At 44.5% G+C, this 25,886-nt stretch overlaps 1 protein-coding gene across 3 annotated transcripts in view; it reads left to right on the top strand.

Annotated features, from left to right (window-relative positions):
* The first annotated feature begins 2,606 nt into the window (after positions 1 to 2,606).
* The window catches only part of KIF16B (kinesin family member 16B), a 288,455-nt gene continuing 265,175 nt past the window's right edge, over positions 2,607 to 25,886 (top strand). For all 3 annotated transcript variants that reach the window (XM_015539589.2, XM_015539588.2, XM_007086799.3), the window contains exon 1: positions 2,607 to 2,737. In XM_015539589.2, coding sequence (XP_015395075.2) covers positions 2,691 to 2,737 — 47 coding nt within the window. In that variant the 5' untranslated portion in view covers positions 2,607 to 2,690. The remainder of the gene's footprint in view (positions 2,738 to 25,886) is intronic.

Here is a 25,886-nt window from a genome sequence, read left to right as displayed (position 1 = left end):
GTCAGTACTTTTAGCACACAGGAAAACAGATGGGTTTCTGAGATGTCAGTTGTATCCTATGTTCCAATTTAAGTGTGCCAGTCTGCTGTTTATCAAGGTTTTTTAAAAGTCATGTTTGTGAGAGAGTAAATCAATTTTATTCCTTAAAGGCTAGGGGAAGAAATACATCCCTGTATATATAGCTGATAGGGATATTGTTTTTTTGTTTGTTTGTTTTCTGCTGATGGTATTTCAAGATGATTCGAATATTTGTAGGCAGAGTGAACATTCTATTCTAGTGCTATCTCACTTTGAAATGAAGAAGCTAAGACTCAGGGAGTTTCAATCACTCACAACTATTTGGCAGAACAGAGATTGCTAAACATCAGAAAAAAAAAAAAATAAATGGAGACCCAAATATAAACTACATCAAAACAAGCAAAGTACCTCTTTTCCCACCTCCCCATTGTCCCTCTGTGAGTTGAAGCTTCACTGCCACCTAGTCAAAACCTCTATGCCAGATGTGTGGGGTCTAGTGTGTCTGCGATGCTCTGTTTTGTGTCAAATGGCAAGGTCATAGGAGGTCAGGGGCTTATAGGCGTGTGTAGGCTGCTGAAAAGAAGCTAACGAACGAAATAATGAATTAAACCTCACCACTAACCAACCAACCAACCAACCAACCAATAAAACCCCAGGCACAGAAAATCGCTTTATGAGTAAGCTAGAGCTCCTCCTATAAAGTTCAATTCGTTGTCTTTAAGAATTGAGCTGGCATTGCCGGGGGTGGGCCAGTCGGGTGTTCGGTGCGCCCAGACCCGGGAGCCTGGTCGCGAACAGTGGTGGCGGTGATTCGCTCCAGGGTCGGGCGGCTCGCCCCCCGCCCACCCCCGCGAATTGGGCACGCTCTGTTTGTCCCCGCTGAGCTCCCTTATAAGGCGGACCCCGCCCCTGCCTGGGGCGGCGGGGGCGGTGCGCCGGCTCCCTGGCCGCGCCTCCAAGCAGCCCGCCGCTACTGCGCATGTTTCGCGCGGCCCGGTCCAGCTTCCGGCTGTCCTTGTTTTCCTGCAGCCAGCAGTGGTGAAATCTGCACCCAGCTCTGCTCGCGCAAGTGGGAAAAACCCTGGGTTTTCAGGGCTCTGGAAAACAAATGGGATGCTGATTCCGGGCTAGCCGCGGGGCTCTAGGGAAGCAGAAGTAATGATTCCTTAATCTGAGTGGGTCACGTTTGCTGACATCATCTCACTTAATGCATTAATCAACTCCAGGGAGTTTCCGATTTGCCGTCAGGCAAAAAGCCTCAGAGGTGCCTAGCAATGCAGACTGCAGGAAGCCCAAAACTAGTGTAGGAGCTGGGGCTCAAATCTAGCAGCCCAGTGTCCACTCCCTAAGGCCTCTGTTACAGCTTGGCTTCCTGGACGAGCAGCCCCTCTTGCCTGGCTCTGGTCCCTTCATCTGAACAGAAGGCCACTGCTCCAGACACTCAGACAGACACCCTGGGAGTGTGAAATACCCGCAGGGAGGGAGAGGGGTGAGGGCAGAGCTTCCCTTCTCAGCCCTAGGGGGACTCCAGAGCCTGGTGGATCTTGAGGACCTGATACAGTGGGCCTGCCAGATCCTGACCATCAGCTGCCCTACTGGGCAGGAAGGAAGGGGTCCTGGAGTTGGGCTGCGGTGGGCTGAGCGGCTCTGAATGGGGCAGTAGGAGGAAGGCAGAACTCAGGTCTTGGCTGTGGTCACAGGTGGGTTCCTGGGTGTGTGTGAAGGAATACGTGAATGCATAGCTGAATAAATGAATTTATATTCTTCGGGAGAGGGCAACGGGGAGAGGAGGACTCAGGAAAAAAAGGCTGGGTCAGGCCTCACTTCTTATGCCCTAAGCTTTAAAGAGAGGGTCGTTTTCACGCCTAACTATGCTATGATTAAAACTGAACTACTAAACTGTAACAAATGCAAAAAAGTCCAATGAAGATCTGATTTCAGTCAGTGTAGCCATTCTCGCCAGCAGTTTAAAAACATCTAGTACCCTTTTTATTTTCATTTCTCGTCATCCCTGAATTGAGCGGTCCAAAACACACCCCTTGGTTGGGTAGCCTTAGAGCAGCAGAGAAGGACCTAGTGGGACAACCCACAAACAAGCTATGATAATCTCTGCGCCTCAGATTCTTGTTCTGTAAATTGGATGAGCTAACTCTTGCACAACGGGCTAAAACCAGGTCTCCTTATGGGTTGACACACTGTTTTCGGTCATCTGAGCCCCAGGACTGAGGTCTTCGCTCTGGCCCTAAGTTACTGCGACCCCTTCCCTTTCTTCCTCCTCCCTAGGTTTTCAGGTGATAAGACTGGGTTGTAGCTTTCCTGAAATCACTCCTCTTCTGTAACCCTGGGTGACTTACAGGCCACCGCCTGCGCGGAGGCTCTTCCTGACTAGGCGACCTTAGGTGGCGGTGCTCGGGCATCCCGACCCCGCCCCTCTTCGCCGCCCGGCCGCAGCCAAACCCCGGCGCGAGGATCACGCGGGCCGGAGTCGCTCTGGGCATGCTCAGTGGCCCGGCAGGTGGGGCCGCCGCGGGACGCCCGGTCCGGCCTGGAGCGGAGGGGCGGGGGTAGAGAGAGGGAAGTGGGCGGGAACGGAGGGCAGAGTCTCAAGAGTCGCCGGCGGCCGTGGGGCGCTGGGCAGGTGGGAGCCCGCGTGGGCCGGGCCGGGATGAGCGATGGCATCGGTCAAGGTGGCCGTGAGGGTCCGGCCCATGAATCGCAGGTGAGTTGGGGGAGGCCTTAGGCGGCCCCCCGATGCGCCCCCACTCGGATGAGCCTCATCTCCAAGTCCCTTCGAAGGGCAGCCTGGACCTAAGTGTCACGGGACGGTCTGCGGCCCACTGGTCCCTGGCTGTGGCCTCTGGGGGCCTGGAGCACTTCATGCTTTGCTGTCCCTTTTACCCTGCCCTTTTGGGGACCCTGGGGGTACCGAGTTCACGAAGCCACGTAGAAGATTCCTGCCGTATTAACTTGTGGAGGTTTGCGTGCCGCACCCCCCCCCCCCCCCAAGCGTCAAGGGATCACTTTCATGAAGGCGTAGCCTCCTTTGGGGGGAATATGAGAGTGGTTATGGGACACCTCAGCTGTCAGAGGAGCTCTCCTCAATTCTGTCAACTCAGAAATTCTCTAGTAACAGTAATGTTACTGTTTAATTTCTCAGTGAGCGAGGATTTCGAGTCCCTGAATGTGAACCCTAACTTCTAATCAGTAACTTAGCAATTCTTAACTTCACGTTCAAGAGTGTATGGGAAACTTTAGCAAAGTTTTGACTTCAGAGGGGGAAAAAAATCAAGGACACTTAGGCACACGTCTTTGAAATCCTCTGGTGTTAACAGAGGGGAAGAGCTATAAACATATTTAGAATTTAATCTTGTATTTTTCAACAAAGTAATGCTTTTCAGAATGATTTGACTCTTTATTCACTGAAAAAACAATCTGTGCTTGCTTCTCAATGACCTCTTTATAATCAGTTTAGGAAGATGCTTTAGAAGAGTTTTTAAATTGGTTTAACTTTAAAGAATGAAGTAGACGTAAATGGTATGTGTCCTTCTGAATTGACAGGCCAAGTTCACACAAGGCCATTTATTTTTATTGGCTTCTCAGTCAAGTTGTTGGACATTTGACTTACCATATGGCTTTTCCACTTTCTCATGTCAACTTGTGGAGGTAATTGTTTGGTGGTTCTGACAGCTGATTGGGGCATCAGAGGATCATAAAATTAAGTGATTGCCAGAATCTTCCTCCACTCACCCGAATCTCCTTTTTCTCTTGGCAAATAGGGAATCATTCTGGGTTGTAGCTATTGTAAACCAGTGCTTTTGTCATTTTTAAGTTACTTGTAAAGCTTTTTAGGGAAGGAGTTTGACTTTTTTGTAAGTCTGAAGAGAATATGGATGTTTTTCTGTGTATTCAGTCATACAGGACAAACAGACTCCTAAGTCATTTAGACCATTTAAAAAGATTTTTCTTTATTCTGGATTTACATGTATAAAGAAATTCCTCTCGCTCTTTGGAATAACATGAACACATGCTAGAAGATTGTATTGAGTAACTTTAGAAAGCACCTGCCAAATGCAAGGCACTGTCCTGAGTGCTATCTGGGGAACAAGGTGAATAAGGTGTTTTTTATTTTTTTAATAAGGTGAATGAGTTTGTTTTTTTAAATTTTTTAATGTTTATTTTTGAGAGAGAGAGAGAGTATGAGTGGGGGAAGGGGCAGAGAGAGAGAGAGAGAGAGACAGAGAGAGAGACAGAGAGGGAGACACTGAATCTGAAGCAGGCTCCAGGCTCTGAGCTGTCAGCAAAGAGCCTGACAAGGGGCCCAAACTCATGAACTGCAGGATCATGACCTGAGCCAGTCAATCGCTTAACCGACTGAGCCACCCCGGTGCCCCTAAGGTGAATGAGGTTTGATGAATGTCTTCTTAAGAGCCTACTGTCTGATGGGGTAGGGACTGCACCCTGGCAGGACTCTCCTAAAACATGGGGCTGGTTGGGAGGGATGGTGCAGGTGCAGTCCTTTGCCAGTGTAGGCCTGGAGCCAGTTACATGGAGCGGCTGCAGGAAATATCCAAAGTCATGTGATTTGAGGAGGTAGATTGAAGTGATGGTATTTATGCTTTCAGCAGAGAACTCTGGTGGTGGTATCAGAGGTAAGGAAGTAGTGGTCTGAACCAAAGGCAGAAATGGGAAGGCTGGGTATGTACACCAAGACAGTTTACTGGCAGAATCGACAGGATTTGGCAGGTCCTTGGATGGGAAGGAGGAGGACGGGGAAGAACAGAGAACCGTTAACTGAAGTTTGATGGTCAAGGAGGTAGAAGAGGTTTGGGGAAGGTGTGTAATGAGGTTGGTATATAACTTTTTGGAAGTGGGATGCAGTGTGTCAAGTACAAGCACCGTGTGGGCACAGAGTGAGTGCTGCCCTCGTGTTGACCCTGTTGTGTGGGAAGGGCATCTGTCTCTTTGGTGGCGTTCGCTAGACTTTTAGAAACATGGGTTTATGTCTCAGGTGATTTGAAGACTGACATTTGGAAATCTTTTGCACATGGAGGACAATTTAAGAGTATTACAGTGAGATTTCTCAGGAGGAAAAAATCTTATCTTTATAAAGCATATATATATATGCACATATATATGCATGCATACACGTATATACATATACTTATGTGTGTATATCTATCTATCTATATTTATAGGTATATATATAGCAGGTTACAAAAATAATGTTACAGTAAGAAGAAAAGGATTGGATACTGGGATATGCTTTTCTTTAGGATTCTAGGGAGAAGATTGGCTTGCCCCTCATGAAGGAGAATTAGCATAGCAAATTGTCATAACAGAGAAAGGAGAAGTGTCTCTTGAAGGAGGTGATGGTTTTTGTTGTCAGATGTTGCCAAGATGGTGCCCTGAGGATGTAAGATGAGGTCCTTGGTCTTGGAGACAGGAGCCTTGGTAACCTTCCAAAAGGCAGTTTCAAGGAGAGACAATGATCCAGAAGTTGGACATGAAATGGAAAGAGATGTACAAATGGCCAACCAGAAGTACCTGACCTAAACATGCACATTATAATAGCAGTAAGAAACTATTGTTTATCTGTGAGCTTGGTGGACCTTAACTGAACATCAGGTGCTGGGGAAAGTGGTGATGAAATCATAGAGGGTCAAAACCCCTGCACACTTTCTTAGTGGGAATTTGATGGTAGCTATCAAGATTGGAATTGAATAAATCCACTGATTGGGCAGTTTCATTTATAAAGATTTTATTTTATGGATTATATTCCTGTCTGCCAAGACGTATGTGTGAGGATGCAGGTAGGGATGTAGGTGCAGATGTAAAATTTTTGTTTTGTTAATCTTCAGAGGAGATTTAGGCAAAGAGGAAGCAATCGACAGAAAGCAAAGGCCTGAAGTTTTGGGAGGTGAGGGTCGCTGTTGGAGCTTGGCTCTAAAAGGATGGAGGCATGGCAGGGGGATGCTGACTTTCTGAGCCAGGAGCCTTTGCAGTAACTAGTCCTTGCGAACAAGCACCCAGTGCTTGATTCAGGCTAAGATGCAGTGCCTTTGTTTTTACTACGGTGGGGCTTTGGTTATGTGGCAGAAGTAGTAGTTTTCAGGTTTGAAAGAACTGTTATTTTGCATCACATAACAGCAGCTACTTTATGTGAGAGTTTGCTCTGTGGCAGTGGTACAAAATCTAATTTAATCTTTGCAACAGTCTTAGTAGGTACAGACTATTATTGTCATGCCATTGTACAGATTGGGAAACATAGTTAACTTGCTCGAAGTCAGTTTTCTTTTCTTTTTCTTTTCTCTTCCCTTCTTTCTTTTAATATTTATTTATTTTGAGAGGGACAGAGGGAGCGAGAGTGAGAGAGAGAATCCCAAGCAGACTCTGCGCTGTCAGTGCAAAGCCGAGGTGGGGCCTGAACTAATGAAATGTGAGATCATGACCTGAGCTGAAATCAAGAGTCTATGCTTCACTGACAGAGCCACCCAGGCACCCCGCCTGAAGTCAGTTTCGGAGGGCAGTCAGCCCTGTACTTTTTGAAAATGAGTAAAATGTTTGCAGAAACTTAATTTGTTCATTGCTTTTATGGGCAAAAGTTTAACATTTATGTATTGTCTTTTTATGCCTTATGTACGTATGTCTTATGTATGCCTTTTTCTTTGTGATATCTCCCATTGTTCTTAGGCCTGGCCTTTTCTTTTTATCGGTTTCATGTTTTACAGTTTTACAAGATACTTCTTTTCCCTTCTGAAGAGAACAAAATAATGATTTGGTAACTAATTCGTTCATTTCCTTTTGTTTTCAGTTGTTTGCTTTTTTTTGCAGAAACACTAGGTGATTCCTTTGCACCATCTATCCTGTCCCATTGATTTGCCAGTGTTGATGGGGCTGGGGTCTGAGGGCAGACTGCGTGGGTCCCAGTTTTGGCTGTCATTTACAAGCTGGGTAAATTTGAGCAAGACACTTAATTGTTTTAAACCTCAGTTTTCGCAACTGTGAAATGGTGATTGTAATTGTACATGCCTTATAGATTGTGAGGCAAGGTCTTTTTTTATATATTTTGTTACTGTGATTGACAAGATGACACATTTGAAATTGAAGTTCTGTAAATACGTAAAAGATTCGTGAGGTGTTACATGCAGTTCCCTCATATTTTCTGTCCTGTCCTATTTTATTCTATTGTCTTGTTAAAAAGAATGCTATTTCTAGATCCACTAGATTGACTTCCAAGATCTATTAATGAGTTGCAGTTGGCAGTCTGAAAAACAACCGTCGTGGGGTTCAAATGAGATCATGCATGTGGATAAAGCCCTCCACACAGTGCCTGGCATGCAGCGAGGGCTCTATAAGGATCAGTTATTGTTATTGCTGTTGTTTTCACATTTTAATGATGGCAACTTTAATAGTAAGTTTTTGAAAATTTTTTTGCCAAAAAAATATTTGCGAGTGCTGGCAACAGGCCAAGTGATAGCTTTTTAACGTGCTTTCTTATCTAATGAGGCAAGACCCCCCTCAGTCCTTCCCTTTTCTGACTGTTCTTAGCTTTCTTTCTGGACTAGCCTCTCAGGTGGACCCTACAGTCATGTCTATCAAGTTAAAAAGAGAAGAAGAAAAACTGTCAGTGGTATTTTGGGATTGACAGCTTTAGGGTGTACTAAAGTCTTATTTTACGAGTGTCAGGGTGGTCTCTTGGATCTGTGATGAAGACAACAGATGGCTCAGGTGTTAAGGGTGGGAGACATCTGTCAAGACGCTGCCATGTATCAGGCATCATGCTCATTTCTTTACCTTGGCAACTTCCTTTCCTGCTCCCACCAACTGAGTGACTGAGGGCTTGATTATGCCCATTTTACAGAGGGGAAACTGAGACCCTTGGATAATAGCCACTGGGGTCTGGGTTTGTGCCAAGTCTACCTTCCTGTCATTTCTGAAGCTCCTCCATTATACAGACACTGAGATGAGCAGAGGGCAGGGGACAGCCAGGCAGGTAGGAACGAGTACAGTTACAAGGGGTTTTAGACCAACCGAAGCTTCTTGTAAGAATCAGTTGACAGGTAGGTAGACAGGGTGTTGTGAGGACTTTCCTTTGTTAAGCTTGGGCTTTTATCCTTTTATGCTCCAGTTTGCTGGCCGGTACGTGGCTGTAGGCCGCTTGGGGCTATTTCAGTTAACATTAAGGGAGATTTCAGTTGTAGTTGCTCACTGCCGCCAGCCACATTCCAAACACTCAGTAGCCCACGTATTCAGCAGTGCAGACATAGAGCATGCCCATCATCGTGGAAAGTTCTCTCCGGCGGTAAGACTGAGCTGGCTTGAGTCCCAGATTTGCCGCTTCTTAGCTTCCTGCCTTGGAGCGTAAGTGCTCTGTGCTTCAGCGTCTTCAAGTATAAAATGGAGATCTTCACAGGACCCACCTTGTGGGCTGAGATGGTGCCTGAGTGCGCTAACACTTGCTAATGCTGTTGCGCCCCAGAGCAAGGGCTCTGTAAATCTTGGCTATTATTTTTAGGCATTGGGGGCTACTGATGGTTTTAAAACAGGGTTGTCATTTGCCATTTTATATTTTCAGAAGTTTCATCTAATACCAGTGTGGAGAACTGCTACCAGGACCAGCAACAATGAGCTTTTATTTAGTATTTGCCAAGTGCTGTGTGCTAAGTGCCTCTTATGCACTAGTAGTATCCTGTTGGCTTTCCTATCGTACTCTGGGATGCAAGACCCGGGGCCTAAATGTCTGTGTGAGTGGGCAGAGGCCAGTGCAGGAAGACCATAAAAACTGAAACATGACCCATGACGATGTGATTCTGGACTAGATTGGAGTCTTAATAGGTGTTGAAATTCAACCAAGTAAATTCGAAAATCTAATAGGCTTTATTAAGCAATTCATGAATCAGGCGGCATCCCTGTCTAGCAAATTGTAAGGAGCTCCAAGGAGTTGTACAAAATGGAAGGTTTTTATAGGAAGGAGGATAGGGTGAGAATTTATTAGCAGAAGAAAAGATTGTTTCAGGCAAGGTCACCTTCCCTGAGGGAGAACAAAGAGTTTTATTAGGTGGATCACTGTGTCTTCCTACCTCCATGGTGCTGACCAGAGAATTGTTGGCCGACTATGTTCCTGGGAGAGGTTGAAAGTACAGTTAGGTTAGATATTAAGCCCCACTTTGGTGACTTGGCCTAGCATAAGTAACTCCCATTTTGGCCTGCGGTTTTCTTTAAAAATTTTTTTTTTTCAATGTTTTTTATTTATTTTTGGGACAGAGAGAGACAGAGCATGAACGGGGGAGGGGCAGAGAGAGAGGGAGACACAGAATCGGAAACAGGCTCCAGGCTCCGAGCCATCAGCCCAGAGCCTGACGCGGGGCTCGAACTCAGGGACCGTGAGATCGTGACCTGGCTGAAGTCGGACACTTAACCGACTGCGCCACCCAGGCGCCCCCTGCGGTTTTCTTTTAACATAGGAAGGGGCACAGTCGAAGGATATAACTTGCAAGCAAAATCCTGAAGAAGCTTTTAGCATATTTTCTGACTGTGAAAATAATATACGCTTATAAAACAATGCATGCTCTGAAGACAAGTATGTCAAAGAAATCGAATTGAAAATAGCTCATAACTCCATGATCCAGGGATAGCTACGTGTAAACTTGATGCATTGGAATCCAGCCTTTTTTTTCCTTGTGTAGCAACAGAATGTGTACACTGTTTTATACCCTACTGTTTACATTTGTAAGAGACACCCTGAAGACCAATCGGCAGTGCACAGAGAGGCAAGAATCAAAGATGACTGAGTGGTTTGGGATATAAGTGGGAGAATGACTCCCCCGCAAAGTTAGGCTGCCAAGGTGAGCTGGTTGGGGTGGAGGGGCATGATGATGAGTTGAGTTGGCTCTGGATGCTGGTGGGGGATCCAGGCAGTAGGGACTCAGGTGAAGTATCAGCCCTGCAGTGTGCATTTGGATGTGGGTTCCTTGAAGGTGACGGTGGATGTGGTGGAAGTGAGCTTTGTTTCCAAGGAGAACGATAGTAAAGAAGGAAGGGTTGGTAGCAGAACAGTGTAACTGGCTGTGTGACACTTGCTCTTTAAGACTCAGTTCTCTTTTTGTAGGACATTGATTCTCAGGGTGGGCAGGGACAGCTGGGAATCACTGAGATTCTTTTAGGGAGTTGCCAAAGTCAGAACTACTTTTGCAGTAATACTAAGATAGTTGCTCTTTTCACCCTTCTCTCATGGGGGCGTTGCGGAGTTTTCCAGGAGCACCGTGATGTCGTGGCTCTGTGTGCCGTTCTATGTTTTAGAAATTTCTCAGTTTTAATTTCTTATATAGTAACTGTCAGTAAATAGTACTGCTGTTCTGCTTCTGTGAGGCACATGGCCAGACTTGGGCCCCAGCCCTCACCTGGGCACCACAAACCTGGGCGAGGCAAAGGAGAGGTGTGGTGTGTTTGTTTTTGTTTTAAAGAAGTGGAACTGGAAACAGGGAGGTAGGGGGTGGGAGAAAGAAGGTGTGGGGCAGCTGTGATGTTCCGGGTGAGTGAGGTTCCCCAGGGAGGGTCGTGCTGTCACTGACTCACGGGATTGGGAACACATGGAGGTTTTATCCCTTCTTTTAGACGGACTTGGCAAGTAACGTGAAGCGAGGGACTGGTGTTTTCTCATATACAAAATTTAAAAATATCTTAATGTGTATAATGCACTTAAATAAGCTATGAGTACTAGTAGTTTAAAAATGCTCTTTAATGACCTAGAGTATTAAATAAGCATGATTTGGTATTAACTTTTTGTTTTATTCATGGAGGCTGTGGGTGAGAGATCCAGAGTGTGTTTGTCTTTCTGTCTGTGTGTCAGAGGTTATTGAGAAATGTCCAGCTGTATAATACATAGAGCTTTGGTGTGAGGTTGATTCATTTTACACATCCTCATTTCATGGTTAATTTTCTAAATTGTTTCAATAGCTTTTGCTAGAAGTGGGAAGCCGTCTCGCTGAAGCTTGTTTTGGGAAGGAAAACGTTCTAGTCCCACCTACGGCTGGGGGAGGATGTGATAGTGCCTTATAATTCCCAACCCCTTCCCCAGGACTGAGAGCCTCTGGTTTGTTTTGGTGGCCCGGACTACGTTCCGTCCGGCTCCAGTTGCAGAGACAGTCCAGGAAAAAGTCCTTCATGGGAAGGCGGGCATCGTTCCCTTGGATTCAGCCTGCCAATTCCCATCAAGCTCAGAGGAGGTTCCCGCCAGCAGGACCTGGAAGCTTCCCCTCACTGTCCGGGGCTCTGGGCTGAGTGCTTGTTTCCTGCTCTATTTCCAAATACATTCATTATTCATTGTTGCTGCTTAGTAGGGGAGAAATAACTACGTCTGTGATCAGCATAGACACTTTGAACAAATTTCAGTGGGATATGTAGAATTTAAAGTCAGTTGAGAAAGAGCTTTCACTAATGGTGCTGATCAGTGATTTTTGTCATCGATTACTATTGCTAGCGGCTCATTCATTTACTAGGAACTCTGCTAAGGCTTGTGTGGTTGCTATCTAATTTAATTCCTAGCAACAGCCCTATAGGGATGAATACTGTTATCTCCATTTTATAGATGAGGAAACTCGGGATCAGAGAAAGATCGGGTCCTGGCCCCAGTTTTATCACATTACACTGGTTTTCTGGCTTCATAGCATTTACATTATCTGAGTGTATGTATGTGTGCATATGAATGTATTTTTGTGTGTTTGCTTTTTTATCATGTTCTTGCATAAATTCTGTGAGAGCCAGTAGCCTTGTCAGTCTTACTCATGGATGTTTCTCTGAAGCCTAGAACTGTGCCTGGCAGAGAAGGGTACTCAGAAAATATTGCATTAATAACTGCCACCTCCCTTGCTCCCTGTTTCCCCTATCTTTCAGTCTGTGGATGCTTATAAGGAATCAGGAACCCCTAGCCCAGCACCTGTTACAAGAAATCAGGAACTCCTAGCTCAGCACCTGTTTTAAGGAATCAGGAACCCCTAACCCAGCATCTGTGGGATGTCTCGCACTGCTCTGTGTGAGGAGGAAAAGGGAACTTCGATGATCTTCCTGTTGGATATTAGGAGGACAAGAGAAGTAGAAGAGGGCTGAGGAAGAGCCTGGGTGAAGAATAACAGCTTTGGAGCTTTCCCTGCATATTAAGTTAATTATACACAAATTGCACTTCGAATACTCATTATGTTTATCTCTTAAGGTTAGAGAATTGGAGATAAAGCACTTACTGTGTTTAAATGATACATAGTTTATGGGACAAAACACTCATGTGCCTTTTTTCAGGAAAAGGTTTTGTGTTTTTTGTTTGTTTTGTTTTGTTAGCTTTTTATCTTGAAATAATTTTGGAATTCCAACCTCCCCTAATATTCATGTCTTACATAACCGGGGTACAGCTGCCAAACCAAGAAATTATCTGTACAAGACTATTAACGAGACTATAGTTTTAACTTGACTGTCCTTTCTCTGTTCCAGCAACCAGTGTAGGACCCTACCTCACACTTAGTTGCCATGTCTCCTTAATTTCTTCTGGTCTGTGACAGTTCCTCAATTTCAAAAGAGTGCCAGTCAGTTAGCCTGTGGAATGGCCCTCAGTTTGGGTTTCTCTGATGTTTAATCATGATTGAATTGAAGAGGCAGTGTTGGTGAGAACACCACATAAGTAATATTCTGCTCTTCATTTCACATCATGCCAGGGTACATGGTGTTAGTCTGTCTTCTTAGTGGTGATGTTGACCTTGATCACTGGTTAACGTGATGTCTGCTGGTGGTGTCTGTGGTTGATAAATATCTGAGGGAGATACTTTGTGGGGAAAAGTTTTTTATTTATTTTTTTTTAATTTTAGAGAGAGAGAGAGAGTGCCGGGGGGACAGGGTAGGGGGTAGGGGCAGAGGAAGAGGGAGACTGAGAATCCTAAGCAGCTTCCACACAGGGCTGGATCTCCTGACCCAGATATCATGACCTGAGCCGAAATCAAGAGTCATGCTTAACCAACCGAGCCACTCAGGTGCCCCTGCAGGAAAAGTTTTAAATTTCAGTTTTATAACACTATTTTTATCTTCATGAGAACACATTTCAGATGTTCTAATAAAAGTTATTGTGAATATAAGATTCATTTAAAATATCCCCCCCACCCAACCTTGTGAAAAAGGATTCATCATACTTAAAATGAAGGACATTTGTGTTTTGGAAGGCTGATGATGATTGTACAGGACTGTGTATTTCTGACATCTGCAGTAAGACACGTATTAGCTCACCACATGCTGATGTCTTCTATTCTCTACTGTTTCATTAAAAAAAAAAAAATAAAAGATAGTTGTTACCCACTAAATTGATTTTAAGATCTGCAGTTTGGAAAACACTAGTGTAGTGGATTTATTGTCCAGAACAGAAATTGGTAAAATCTGATTTTTTTTTTTTTTTTTTCCCGAGAGAACATCAAAGTTAGGATTGTGTTAGATTGAAAGTCAATCCTGTTTCCTCTAAGACGCTGGAGGGCTCATGATCCCAAGAGGATAAATCAAGCTTAGAAGGAGATTTTTCAACTTTTAAGAGGCTAGGATTCTGAACATACCATGCGATGTCTACTTTCAGGATCTTGCTTTCTTGAGCTCTCATGGCCTCATGGTCTTTCGCCAGGTTACACCTGCTGATTCTTATTTTCAGGGTTTTATTAACAGAGTCTAAGCCATCACAGTGATTCTGCTTGGAAATTCTGCTTAGGGCAGAGGTAAATCACTCTGTGAGCTCCCTCTTAGTGGGACTTAAAGTTCCCTAGGAAGGTTTTAAGAAAAAATAATTCAAGGTGATGGAGACTAGCTCAAAAGTGAGAACAATTGCAGAGATGAAGCTTTTAAAAACAGATTTTGGTCTCTTCTTTTTCCTAAAGTTTTCCTGTGAGCTGTCTCTACTTGATCAGATTGAAAGGCAGTTGTGAGAAAAAATGTCACCAGTCCTGGGCTGGGACTCACATTGATGATCCAAATAAGGTGCTTTTCTTTTCTTCTTTCTCTTCTTTGTTTTGAGGTGGGGTTATGCCTTACCTGCTGAGCATCCTGGAAGTATTGGGCAAGCACTCTGCCCTGTCTAAAATGCTGAGTTGGTCTCTTGCTTGAACACTCTTTGCTAGGAACCAGCACAACAGAGTACTTCCCATTCCCCCCCTAACTCCCCCAGCCGCAGGTGGTGTAGTCCTTCTTTTCTTCTTTTTATTTTAATATATAAAAACTTTTCATTTTGAACATTTACAGAAAGTTGCAGAGTAGGGCAGAGTTTTCACGTGCCTTTTGCCCAACTTCCCTAAGTATTATCATCTTAGAAAACTATAATTAAAAACCAGCATAGTAACACTGATACAGTACTATTCACAATAGTGAATCTTAATCTGACTTATTCACATTTCCCAAATTTCCCCAATAGTGTCTTTCTTCAGGTCTAAAATCCAGTCCAAGATCGCACAATGAGTTTAGTTGTCTTGTAAAACATCTTAATTAAGCTCTTTTTGTTCTTAGGGCCAACTTTGTCTTTCCTGATATGATATTAAGGGTATGAATAGATAACATTTCCCCTAGAATAACTCTCTTTGAAAGATCGAGGAATTATGCCTCCTGGCATCCTTTTTTGGAATATAGACAGACACTTTGAGCTGTTAAGACCTTGGTTGGATTAATTGTTCCACATGTCAAATGGAAAAGACACATGGGGACCTTTCATCCTTGATGGGGTGGAAAGGTTTGGAATTTGGAGTGAGTTTGGGGGAAGGCAGGTCTTAGTGATGTGTCAAGGATTTTTTTTTTTTTTTTTTAAAGTTCATTTATTTTGAGAGAGAGAAAACATGCATGAACATGCACGAGCAAGTGGGTCAGGGCCAGAGAGAGAGAGAATCACAAGCAGGATCTGTGCTGTCAGCACAGAGCCTGATGTGGGGCTCGATCACATGAACCAAAAGATCATGACCTGAGCTGAAAACAAGAGTCAGATGCTTAACTGACTGAGCCACCCAGACACCCCTCAAGGATCGGTTTTAGACATAATTTGTTAAATTTGTAGTACAGGGGGTACAAACTCAATGCCTACATGGGACCAGATAGGCCTTCCACAATCCACATTACAAACTCTGAGTCAGGGAGGTAATCGTGTGTGGAGGGGCACTTGCTAGTTTCTCTAGTAAACTTCCTCCCATGTTTTAAGGACTTCACACTAAAGTTACCAACACTGTTTATCTGTTGCTCACATAAGCAGATCACTGTGTGTAGTTCCCAGTCAGCTGGTGCTCCTGGAGCCTCTACTCTCTGGGGCCTCACCATCCTCTCTCTCCAGCTAGTGGAAGGCAAGTGGAGGGTAGGGAGGTGCACCCACCTCCGTGGTGTGGAAGAAACATGTCACTAGTGCTCACCTCCCATTGGCCACATGGCCACACCTGGCTGCAGGGAAAGCTGGAAACCGTAGTTATTTTACTGGCTGGGACACCACTTCCTGGAGATAATTCTGTACTGTAAAGGGGAAGCTATCTAGTTCTGCACACTGTGTCTCGAGAGGCAACTCCATCTGTTCCAGCCAGTGATACCATCAAGGACCTTTGCACTTACATTTCTTTGTGGTACAGGTGTGGAAACCCAGATGTCCACATGTCCTGTTTCTTCCTTCTTAGTTAGATGTCACCTCCTCAGTTGTCTCATTGAAAATATCATCTCCCATGCCTGGTATTTCCTATCTCCCTTCTCAATTTTTTATTTTCCTTATCACTCTTATCACAATTTGGACAACTGTGTATTTTCCTTTTTTAGTGGTTTATTGTCAGAGTTACCCTATGAGGACCGGGGCCATTCCTGTCTTGTTCTTGGATATCTTTCTTGTACTTGACATGTGTTCAAGTATTGAATAAAATGGGAACACGGACTGTTGAAATCCTCCAAATTTCAAATGTTGGCTAGGGTTATAGCTAAAACAAACAAGCAAACCATGTCTATGGGTGTGATCCTGGCTGCTAGCCTGGGCCTTGGGTGGAGAGCCAGGTGCCAGGGGCTGGGGCTGGAAGACATGGGTTTGTTTTCCAGGTCTGCCACTTGCTCATTGTGTGAGTTTGGGTGTGTCACTTTACTTCTCTGGGTTTCAGAGCCTTCTTCTACAATATGAGACTAATAGTCCTCCCCACCTGCCCACCCCCACCCCCCACTTGCTGAATTATTGGACTTACTGTGTATCGAACTGTGCCAGACCCTGTGCTGGTTGCTGGGGGAACAAATGCTGAGTGAGGTGACCCCAGGAAGCTTCCAGGGAGAGGGGAGGTTTGATCTGGACCTTGTACAGTGGGAAAGAGTCATAGCAGAGGAAAGATATTTTAGTCATTAAGTACTTATTGAGCAGCTGTGTGTGCAGGGTGCTTTTCAAAGTTTGGAGATTCTTTGCTGAACAGGATGATAAAGTTGCTGCCCCCAGAGAGCTTATATTCTAGTATACAACTGTCGAATAGAAAGGCAGTGTCCCCCACATATGTAATTTAAAATTTTCTGGTAGTCACATTAAAAAAAAATAAAAATAAATGGGTGAAATTAACTTTATCAATCTAATTTAACCCATTATATTCAGAATGTCACTTCAATATGAAATCAGTAGAGTAAGTATTAATGAGATATTTTACATCCCTTTTTTGTACTTTCTTGGAAGTGTGGCATGTTTGTTATACTTACAGCACAACTAACCACGTTTCAAGTGCTCAGTAGCCACATGTGGCCAGTCACTGCCATATTGGGCAGCACAGGTCTGGGAGGTAAACAGATCATATGTAATGGCAGGTAGTTAAAAGTTCTATAAAGAAAATAAAGCAGGGTAAAAGGATAGCTAACCATACCAGGGGTCAGGAAGGGACTTTTTGGGTAGATAAAAGAAGGTGATGAACTATGGGGATATCTAAGAAGAATCCTCTAGGCAGAAGGAATAGCAAGTATGAAGGCCCTATGCCAAGAACATGCCTGGAATATGCACTGGATACTGGAGGCCATGTGGGAGGAAGTGTGATGCATCATGTGGAGCTTAGGAAACTATGGTAAGGTTGTAGGCTTATTGTGAGTGTAGTTAGGGCCATGGCAAGAGTGAGAGAATGGGAGTGACCTGATCTGACTTCACTTGTCCAAAGGTCACTTGGGCCACTGGTGGAGAATGGACTGTAAGGGGACAAGAATAGAAATGGGATGATTTGAGCAAGAGGTGTGGGTGTATATGATTATGATCATTCATACAGTCTTTCATCCTGCAAACATTCATTGGCCGCCTACGAAGTGCCAAGCATTATAGTTAGGCACTGGGGACACCAATGGGCATGATCTATGTTCTCAGGAAGCTCAGGCTAGCAAATGAGTGGCTGGTTCAGAGTGGCAAGCTTGAGTAGAGGGGCAGGCAGAGAACAAAGGGAGCCATTCTGTTGAGTAGGCAGGTGTGGTGATTTCTGGCTGTCCTATTTCTTTGCATGACTGATCACCAGGCTGGTGTCAGGCTAAAAGAGCTTGAGCTTAGGTGACCTGTAAGACCCTCGTAGCACTGAGGTCAGCAGCCTGTATTCTGTTGACTGTTGGGCAGCTGCTGAAGATGAGTTCAGGGAGATGTGGGGTCACACTCAGCCTGTGATGCAGGTAGTGGACCAGTTCTGGAAACAGGAGGATGGTGAGAAGGAAAGATGGGACACTGCAAAGGCAGGCTTTTGTCCCCAAGGGAAGCTTATTTCCAGTGGTAATGGTAACTTAGCCTACACTTTCTACTAACCAGTGGTTTTCAGATTTTCTGCTCTTTCTAATGACCAATAAATGAATTAAAGGATCAGTGGAAGGACTTCACTCCTCCTTGCCTGGAACATAAGTGCTTGTGGAACTGGTTTGATTATAATTTGATCTTGGCTGGAATTCCTCCCTCCTTTAATTTTGAAGAGTCGGAGGATTTTGTGGTTGTTTCTTTTTGCTGTCTTTCCCCTTTTCCCTTTTCTTCTGCTCTAACTTTTGAGAGAGAGCTATTGCTAATCAGTCCTAGATACATCGGATTTATTTTCTGTACCGTCTTTCTTAGCCTTTGGAGCACGTTTGTAGTTCTTGATTTGCTATTTCCGATTCATTTATTCATTCCTTCATTCAGCAGACATGGAGTGCTTTCTGCATACGGGAAACGACTTTCTTTTTTTTTTTCTTTTTTTTTTTTTACTTTTTTAATATATGAAATTTATTGTCAAATTGGTTTCCATACAACACCCAGTGCTCATCCCAAAAGGTGCCCTCCTCAATACCCATAACCCACCCTCCCCTCCCTCCCACCCCCCATCAACCCTCAGTTTGTTCTCAGTTTTTAACAGTCTCTTATGCTTTGGCTCTCTCCCACTCTAACCTCTTTTTTTTTTTTTTTCCTTCCCCTCCCCCATGGGTTTCTGTTAAGTTTCTCAGGATCCACATAAGAGTGAAACCATATGGTATCTGTCTTTCTCTGTATGGCTTATTTCACTTAGCATCACACTCTCCAGTTCCATCCACGTTGCTACAAAAGGCCATATTTCATTCTTTCTCATTGCCACATAGTATTCAATTGTGTATATAAACCACAATTTCTTTATCCATTCATCAGTGGATGGACATTTAGGCTCTTTCCATAATTTGGCTATTGTTGAGAGTGCTGCTATAAACATTGGGGTACAAGTGCCCCTATGCATCAGTACTCCTGTATCCCTTGGGTAAATTCCTAGCAGTGCTATTGCTGGGTCATAGGGTAGGTCTATTTTTAATTTTCTGAGGAACCTCCACACTGCTGGGAAACGACTTTCTTTGTGTGTGAGCTTTTCCTTGGAAGGATCCCTTTGCACTGTTTACTGATTACATTAGCGAGGCAGAGATTTCACTGTCCTGCAATCCCAGTCTTTCACACAGTACTTAGTACAGTGAAGGTGTGATAGAGGCATGGATATGGAGGAGCAGGTAAATTAGATGCTTCTTGTATCCTGGCTGTAGAGTGCTTGCATGGAATAGGCATAATCAGTGCTATTATAATTTTGTCTTGTACTTTTTAGGATTTCACGTGGATATTGTGATGGCAAAGCACAATCTGACATAGCTCAGTAATAAATGGACAAAGTCTACTAGTCACCAAGTATTTGGTTTTACTATATAGATAATAAAATACCGTAGGTATTTGGAGAAAGGAAGATAGTGTGAGCTCAAGTCTATAGGTAAGGAGTTATGGCAGGAGTTGAACATTGTGGTCTGACTAGGCTTAGCTTGGTGAAGAGCAGAGGTTTTCATGGTGACCTTGACATTTTGTCCAGCTACTGAGCTTTTATTGAGCCCTTTTCTTTGGTCAGAGACGATCGAGGGCATAGTCCCTACTCTCTAGTAGCTCGTGACCTAGTGGAAGTGACAGGAACAAAGGGAGCTTCAGAAGACCCCTAGGTAATGATGGTGTATTCGAGGCATGATGTATGAGGGTGGGGGTGTTGAGTGGCGCCCCTTCTAGGGATGGGAAGAACGTTCCAGAGGAGGATACCATGACAGGGTATGTGCCAGGCCATGTGCTAGACCAGTGGTTCTCAAACGTTTTTGGCTTTGGGGATTTCTGCAGTCCTCTTTGAGGACCCCAAAGAGCTTTTGTTTTTGTGGGCTACATAAGTCTATTATTTACCACATTAGGAATTAAAACAGAAAAACCTAAAACATAGGAGTATGTAAGCACACATTCCTTTAGCCGTCAGAACGATTCATCACACACATTGCAGCCCCTGGAAAACTCCACTGTGCACTTGGGAGAGAATGAGAGTGAAAAAGGCAAATAATGTCCTGGTATAATTATGAATATAGTTGACCTTCTAAACCCCGTCCCCCCCCACAGTCATTAACAACCACAAGGCAGCTGCTGGGTTGCATGTTGGGGATGTAATGGTGCATAAGCCAGGCACTGTCCTGGTCTTTGTTGGACTAGGTCCTGTGGTACTATGTACGGAAGCTTGTGGTGAGAGCTGGGGTCTAATTCAGACTTGGGGCATCAGGGAAGGTGCTTAGGGGAGAAACATCTAGCTAGATCGGAAGTGGGCGTTGGCCAGGGACAAGTATAGCAGATGGAGGGAACAACGTGGAAGGCCCAGAGACCTCATTTGAGGAGCTGAAGGAACTTCCAATGGCTGTGTGTTAATAATGCATTTGCTAGAACAATACCAGCAGTTTGCTTTCTCTGTGCAGCTTCAGTGTGATGTGATTTTATCCACTTGTTTGTTTTCAGAGGCACACATGGCTGTTCTTAAGCCCCTTCCCTGTGTGGCTTGTAGGCAGCTAAGGGCCTTGTTTCTTGGCACTTGTGTTGGAGAGCTTCCTGTTTCAAGTGCTGAACTGGGTTTGTCAAGCTTTGAAAACGCAAATGGAGCAGAGCCATGAAACGTGAGGGGGCTCAGTGTGCAGAAGAATGGAGACTGAATTAAAAAGCATAATTAATCATAAAAGAACAGAAAGGCGACACTTGAGACTTGAGGACTTGAGTGAAACAGAAGTGGAACTGCTCGTTTGATGTCATCGTATGATTGCAAGATGAGGCCTCGGTCTCAGACAGTGAGTGCCAGTGCATTGTGTACTAGCTCTTGCCCCTCCTCCCCTCCTTTGAAATGAGGTCCAAATTAGAGATGCCAGTATTACGCCAGGTGCAACTAGAGACTTCCTTTGCCCTCATATAGTTGTTGTAGGAGGGGCCTGCTTTATTGTGCATTTACTGTTCGGTCAGCTGAGTCCCAGAAATGAGGACAGACCTGTTTTGCTTTCTGCCTGTTTGATTGCAAAGAACATCATGATATCAGAGGGCTTTCTTACTTCAGGGCCTTCTGGCTTGATGACAAGGTTATTTCTTTCATTTCTGCGTAAATTGTGGTAGTGTATTCAGTTTCAAGGAATCTGGGATGAGTTCTTGAGTCTTAAGAACCAGCTAATGCTGCCCCAGCAGTACAGCTCTGGGGAAAGACAGCTTCACTCTTCAAAAGGGGCACACCTCGAGGGTATCAGGACATGAAAATACTGGCAGAGAGTCAGAAGGATTGGAAATTAAAGAGGTGCAGCCTATGCTGAAAAGATAGAAGCTATTCCTCACTGGTAGTTTCTTTAAGAAATCCTAAAGATGTTAGAAAGCCTGAACAGATCACACCTTATTTGCTCCAGGCTGGGTTAAGTCATGTTTTATTTTGTTAAAAGTCAGCTTCATTGGTTTCATCACATCAGCCAGCATTGTCATTGGCTCTCTGTCCCTCGAGGCGCCATGGGGAGAAGATAATAGAATCCAACAGAAAGTTTGAGAAGCCACAATCAAATTCTTTAGATTTGCTGGCAGTAGGTCATTTAAAAAGGTTTTTTTGCCATTAGAGGCATAACCTGCTCTCTGAAGTCTCCCAAGTTTTCTATGGGGTCTCAACTCCCGTGTCTGGGGAACTGGCAGAGAGCTGGTGACATGTGTGGGCTGTGGGGGTAAGCCAACATCACCTCCCTTTCTGCTGTCCTGTGGAGTATGGTCATAGGAGTGCCATTGTATTTCAGGAATAACAAGAATATTCACATAACATCTTCTGATTTTTTAAAGTACTGATAATTAATTAAAGATATTTTAGAATACAGAGTACGCTAGTCCTAGCCTTCAGATGCCACTGAAAAATATCTGGCATAGAATGAATGTTTAAAATTTCTCCCCTACATCAAAATAAAATGCTTCTGCACAGCAAAGGAAACAACCAACAAAACTAAAAGACAGCTTACCAGATGGGAGAAGATATTTACAAATGACACATTTGGTAAAGGGTTAGTATCCCAAGTATGTAAAGAACTTATATAACTGAACATCAAAAAAACATGGTCCAATTAAAAAATGGGCAGAAGACATGAACAGACATTTCTCCAAAGAAGACATCGAGATGGCCAACAGATAGATGAAAAGATACTCAACATTGCTTATCATCATGGAAAGGCAAATCAGAACCACAGTGAGATATCATATTATACCTGTCAGAATGGCTAATATCCAAAAGATAAGAAATAACAAGTGTTGTTGAGGATGTGGGAAAAAAGGAACCCTTGTACACTGTTGGCGAGTGAAAATTGGTGCAGCCACTGTGGAAAACAGTGTGGAGGTTCCTCAAAAAATTAAAAATAGGGGGGTGCCTGGGTAGCTTGGTCAGTTGAGCATTCGACTTCAGCTCAGGTCATGATCTCATGGTTCGTGGGTTTGAGCCCCGCATCAGGCTCTGTGCTGACAGCTCAGAGCCTGGAGCCTGCTTCAGATTCTGTGTCTCCCTCTCTCTCTGCACCTCCCCCGCTCACACTCTGTCTCTCTCTGTCTCAAAAATAAACATTAAGAAAAATTAAGAATAGAAACACCACTTGATCCATTAATTCCACTACTGGATATTTATCCAAAGAAAATGAAAACACTATTCAAAAAGAAACATGGACCCCTGTGTTTATTGCAGTGTTATTTACAATAGCCAAGATATGGAAGCAGCCCAAGTGTCCATGGATAGATGAATGGACAAAGAAGATGTGGTACACACACACCCACACCCCTACACACGTAGTGGAGTATTACTCATCCATAAAAAAGAATGAAATCTTGCCATTTGCAACAGCATGGATGCATCTAGAGAGTATAATGCTAAGTGGAATAAGTCAGAGAAAGACAAATACCATATGATCACACTCATGTGGAATTTAAAAAACAAAACAAATGAACAAAAAAAAGACAAAAAGCATACTTTTTTTTTTTTTTTTTTTTTTTAAGTTTAGTTATGTTTGAGAGAGAGAGAGAATCCCAAGCAGGCTCCACACTGTCAGCACAGGGCCTGATGCAGGGCTCAATCCCATGGCCCATGAGATCATGACCTGAGCTGAGATCAAGAGTCAGATGCTTAACTGACTGAGCCACCCATACATCCCCCCAAAACAGACTCTTTAACTATAGAGAAAAAATTGATGGTTGCCAGAGGGGAGTTGGGTGGGGGATGGGTGAAACAGGTGAAGGGGATTAAGAGTACACTTACCATGATGAGCATTGGGTGATATATAGAAATGTTGAATCACTGTATTGTACAACTGAAACTAATACAGCATTGTATGTTAATTATGCTGGAATTAAAAAAAATCTTTCTCTTTTATTTGCAACTCTTCAGACCATTTCCCCTTACTACTGTTCTGCATTACTGGTGTTTTCAATATTTGGTGGTGGTGGGGGGGGTTGTCATCTTTGAGTGCTCCTGGCTTGTCTCACTGTTGTGTCACAAGCATCCTTGAATTCCACTGAATGCTGAAAGATGCTGGTCCTTTCCGTGTTTCTGTGAAGACCAGGAAAGAGGTGTCATGGTTGGGGAGGGGGCTCCTGGAAGAGGTAGCCCTAAAGTAGCTTCTGTGAACAGTGCTGGTAATGCTGAGGACAGCAATTGGGTCTGCATAAGCCCGTCCTTCACTGCGTGCTTCGACTCTGTCCTCTGAATCCCGTAGTCTTCTCTAGGGCAGGTAGGGCAGGCAGGACTCATCCCTGTATTATGGACGGGCAGGCAGGCTTGGTCAGCAACACATTGGTCAGTTAGAGCTGCAGAATGTGAACCTGGCTCTTTGGACCCTGAAATTCTGGGCTACATTGCTGTGACTGTGGCAGACTGCATGCCTGAGCCCGAAGGCCTTTTCTTCTTTGTTGAGAGTTTTGGTGGCCTGCTTGATATTTTCCCACCTCTGTCATCTGGTTTCATACAAGGTCTGTGGTCATGGTGCGTTTTCTCCTTTGGGCTTTGCTAATGACATTGTGGGGGAGGCCCAGCTTGCCCTTCTGAGACCTTTAATGGGGGAAGTAGAAAAACCAGGAGTTTAGGATGCTGGCCTCACATCTCAGCCGACATCTCAGCCGATGGCTTCCCACCCCAGAGAGTGGATTTAACTTGTAGGGGGTGCAGCTGGGCATCAGGAATTTTAAAGTCCCTGGGAAATTGCTGTGTACAGCAGAGGTGGAGGGCTCCTGGGTTGGGAGACAGCTGGAATGTGATTACTGGTAACGCTCCAGCTCCTGGACACCCCGCATAATGTCAGTGTGCTCTCCATTGATGCCTCATGTTTTCCAGGTGATGACGAAATGAAAATCAGCCTGAGTGTAGAGTGTGGCTTCTTCCTCTGTTCTGTTTCTCTGCTGTTGTGCTTTGTTTTTTTTTTTTTTTTTTTTAACGTTTATTTATTTTTGAGACAGAGACAGAGCATGAACAGGGTGGGGGCAGAGAGAGAGGGAGACACAGAATCTGAAACGGGCTCCAGGCTCTGAGCTGTCAGCACAGAGCCCGACGCGGGGCTCGAACTCATGATCTGCAAGATCATGACCTGAGCCGAAGTTGGACGCTTAACCGACTGAGCCACCCAGGCGCCCCTCTGCTGTTGTGCTTTGTATCACTAGTCAGAAACTGCAGATGGGGCGTAGCATACTCCGTGTCTGACCAGTGTGGTCTGAAAAGCAGCGAGAGCCAGGGCAGGCAGGGAGCAGCTCTTCACCAAGCCTGGCTGTGTTTAGGCACCAAGGAAGGTGGTGTGACTCAGTTTTGTTCCAAGAATAGCCTGGAAAGGGTCTGATGACCTACCCCCTTGTCTCCTAGTATACAAAATGTGGGTGTTCCTTTAGGCAATGATTGGGTTTCCTTTTTGGACTGACTGCATTTCACTTACCATGTCAACCATATCAGATCTTTCCTTGGTCTGGCCTCCCGTGCTGGGGTGGGCCTTTGCTTTTACAGCCTGTTTGGTCTCACCCACATGGGGTGATTGTGGGATGGTGAAGGTCACGGTCTATGATTATACATCGCTGTATCCCTGAGAGCCTCGTAAAGGGGAGACATGCGTTTGTCCTTTGACCTACTCCTGCCTCTAGCCACTGTTGCTCTCTTTAATTTATTATACAATTGCAAGCTTGCCCTCGGGGACGAAGGGAAGGGGCTACTGGGCAAGAAGGACGGCATTCGTTTCCTGTCTTCAGACATCGAGTATATAGTCAGAATCACTAGATACCTTTCTCAAGTATTTAAAAATAAGTGAAGGAAGGGGCACCTGGGTGGCTCAGTGGGTTAAGCATCCAGCTTCGGCTGATGTCACAATCTCATGGTTTGTGGGTTCGAGCCCCGTGTCAGGCTCTGTGCTGCCAGCTCAGAGCCTGGAACCTGCTTTGGATTCAGTGTGTCCCTCTCTCTGTCCCTCCCCCCCTCTCAAAAATAAACATTAAAAATAAGTGAAAGAATTTTGGTGTTTCTGATGTTCTTTTTTATGAACTGTGGCCTCTGGATTGTGTTGATGAAGATAAGGCACTTTATAAATAAAACCTATGAAGATCAACTATCTGGTGGTTCTTCATAGTTTTGAGATCTGGCTAGAAAATTTGGCAAAATGTATTCTGGATTTCCTCCATTTCCACTCATTTTTGGGAAGCCCTGGAAAGGTTATTAACACAGAACTGCCCAACAGAATGTAAGCTCAAGGAGGGCAGGGCTTTTTGTTGTTTTTGTTTACTGGTGTATGTCCAGTGCCTCAGACAGCACAGGCACGATAAACACTTGCTGATGGATGGATCTTGGGTTTGTGATGGAGATGAACTGATTGTCTGCTGGGTGCCTGGCCTTGTGTTGCCTGTTTTCTTCTGTCACATTTTTCAGCAGAAAATGATGCATCAGACAAGCTCAACCCACAGCATTGCATAATTAGTACTTAAGTTTTTTTTTTTTTTTTAAGTTTATTTATTTAGTGTGAGAGAGAGAAAGAGAGAACACACACGCATGCAGGGGAGAGAGGATCCCAAGCAGGTTCTGTGCTCAGCATGGAGCCCAGCCGGATGCAGGGCTCGATCTCACGAC

The sequence above is a fragment of the Panthera tigris genome, chromosome A3 (genome assembly GCF_018350195.1).
Source record: "Panthera tigris isolate Pti1 chromosome A3, P.tigris_Pti1_mat1.1, whole genome shotgun sequence".
Taxonomy (NCBI): Eukaryota; Metazoa; Chordata; class Mammalia; order Carnivora; family Felidae; genus Panthera; species Panthera tigris.
Note: the sequence above shows the minus strand (reverse complement) of the source record. Positions and strands in the feature narration are given on the sequence as shown.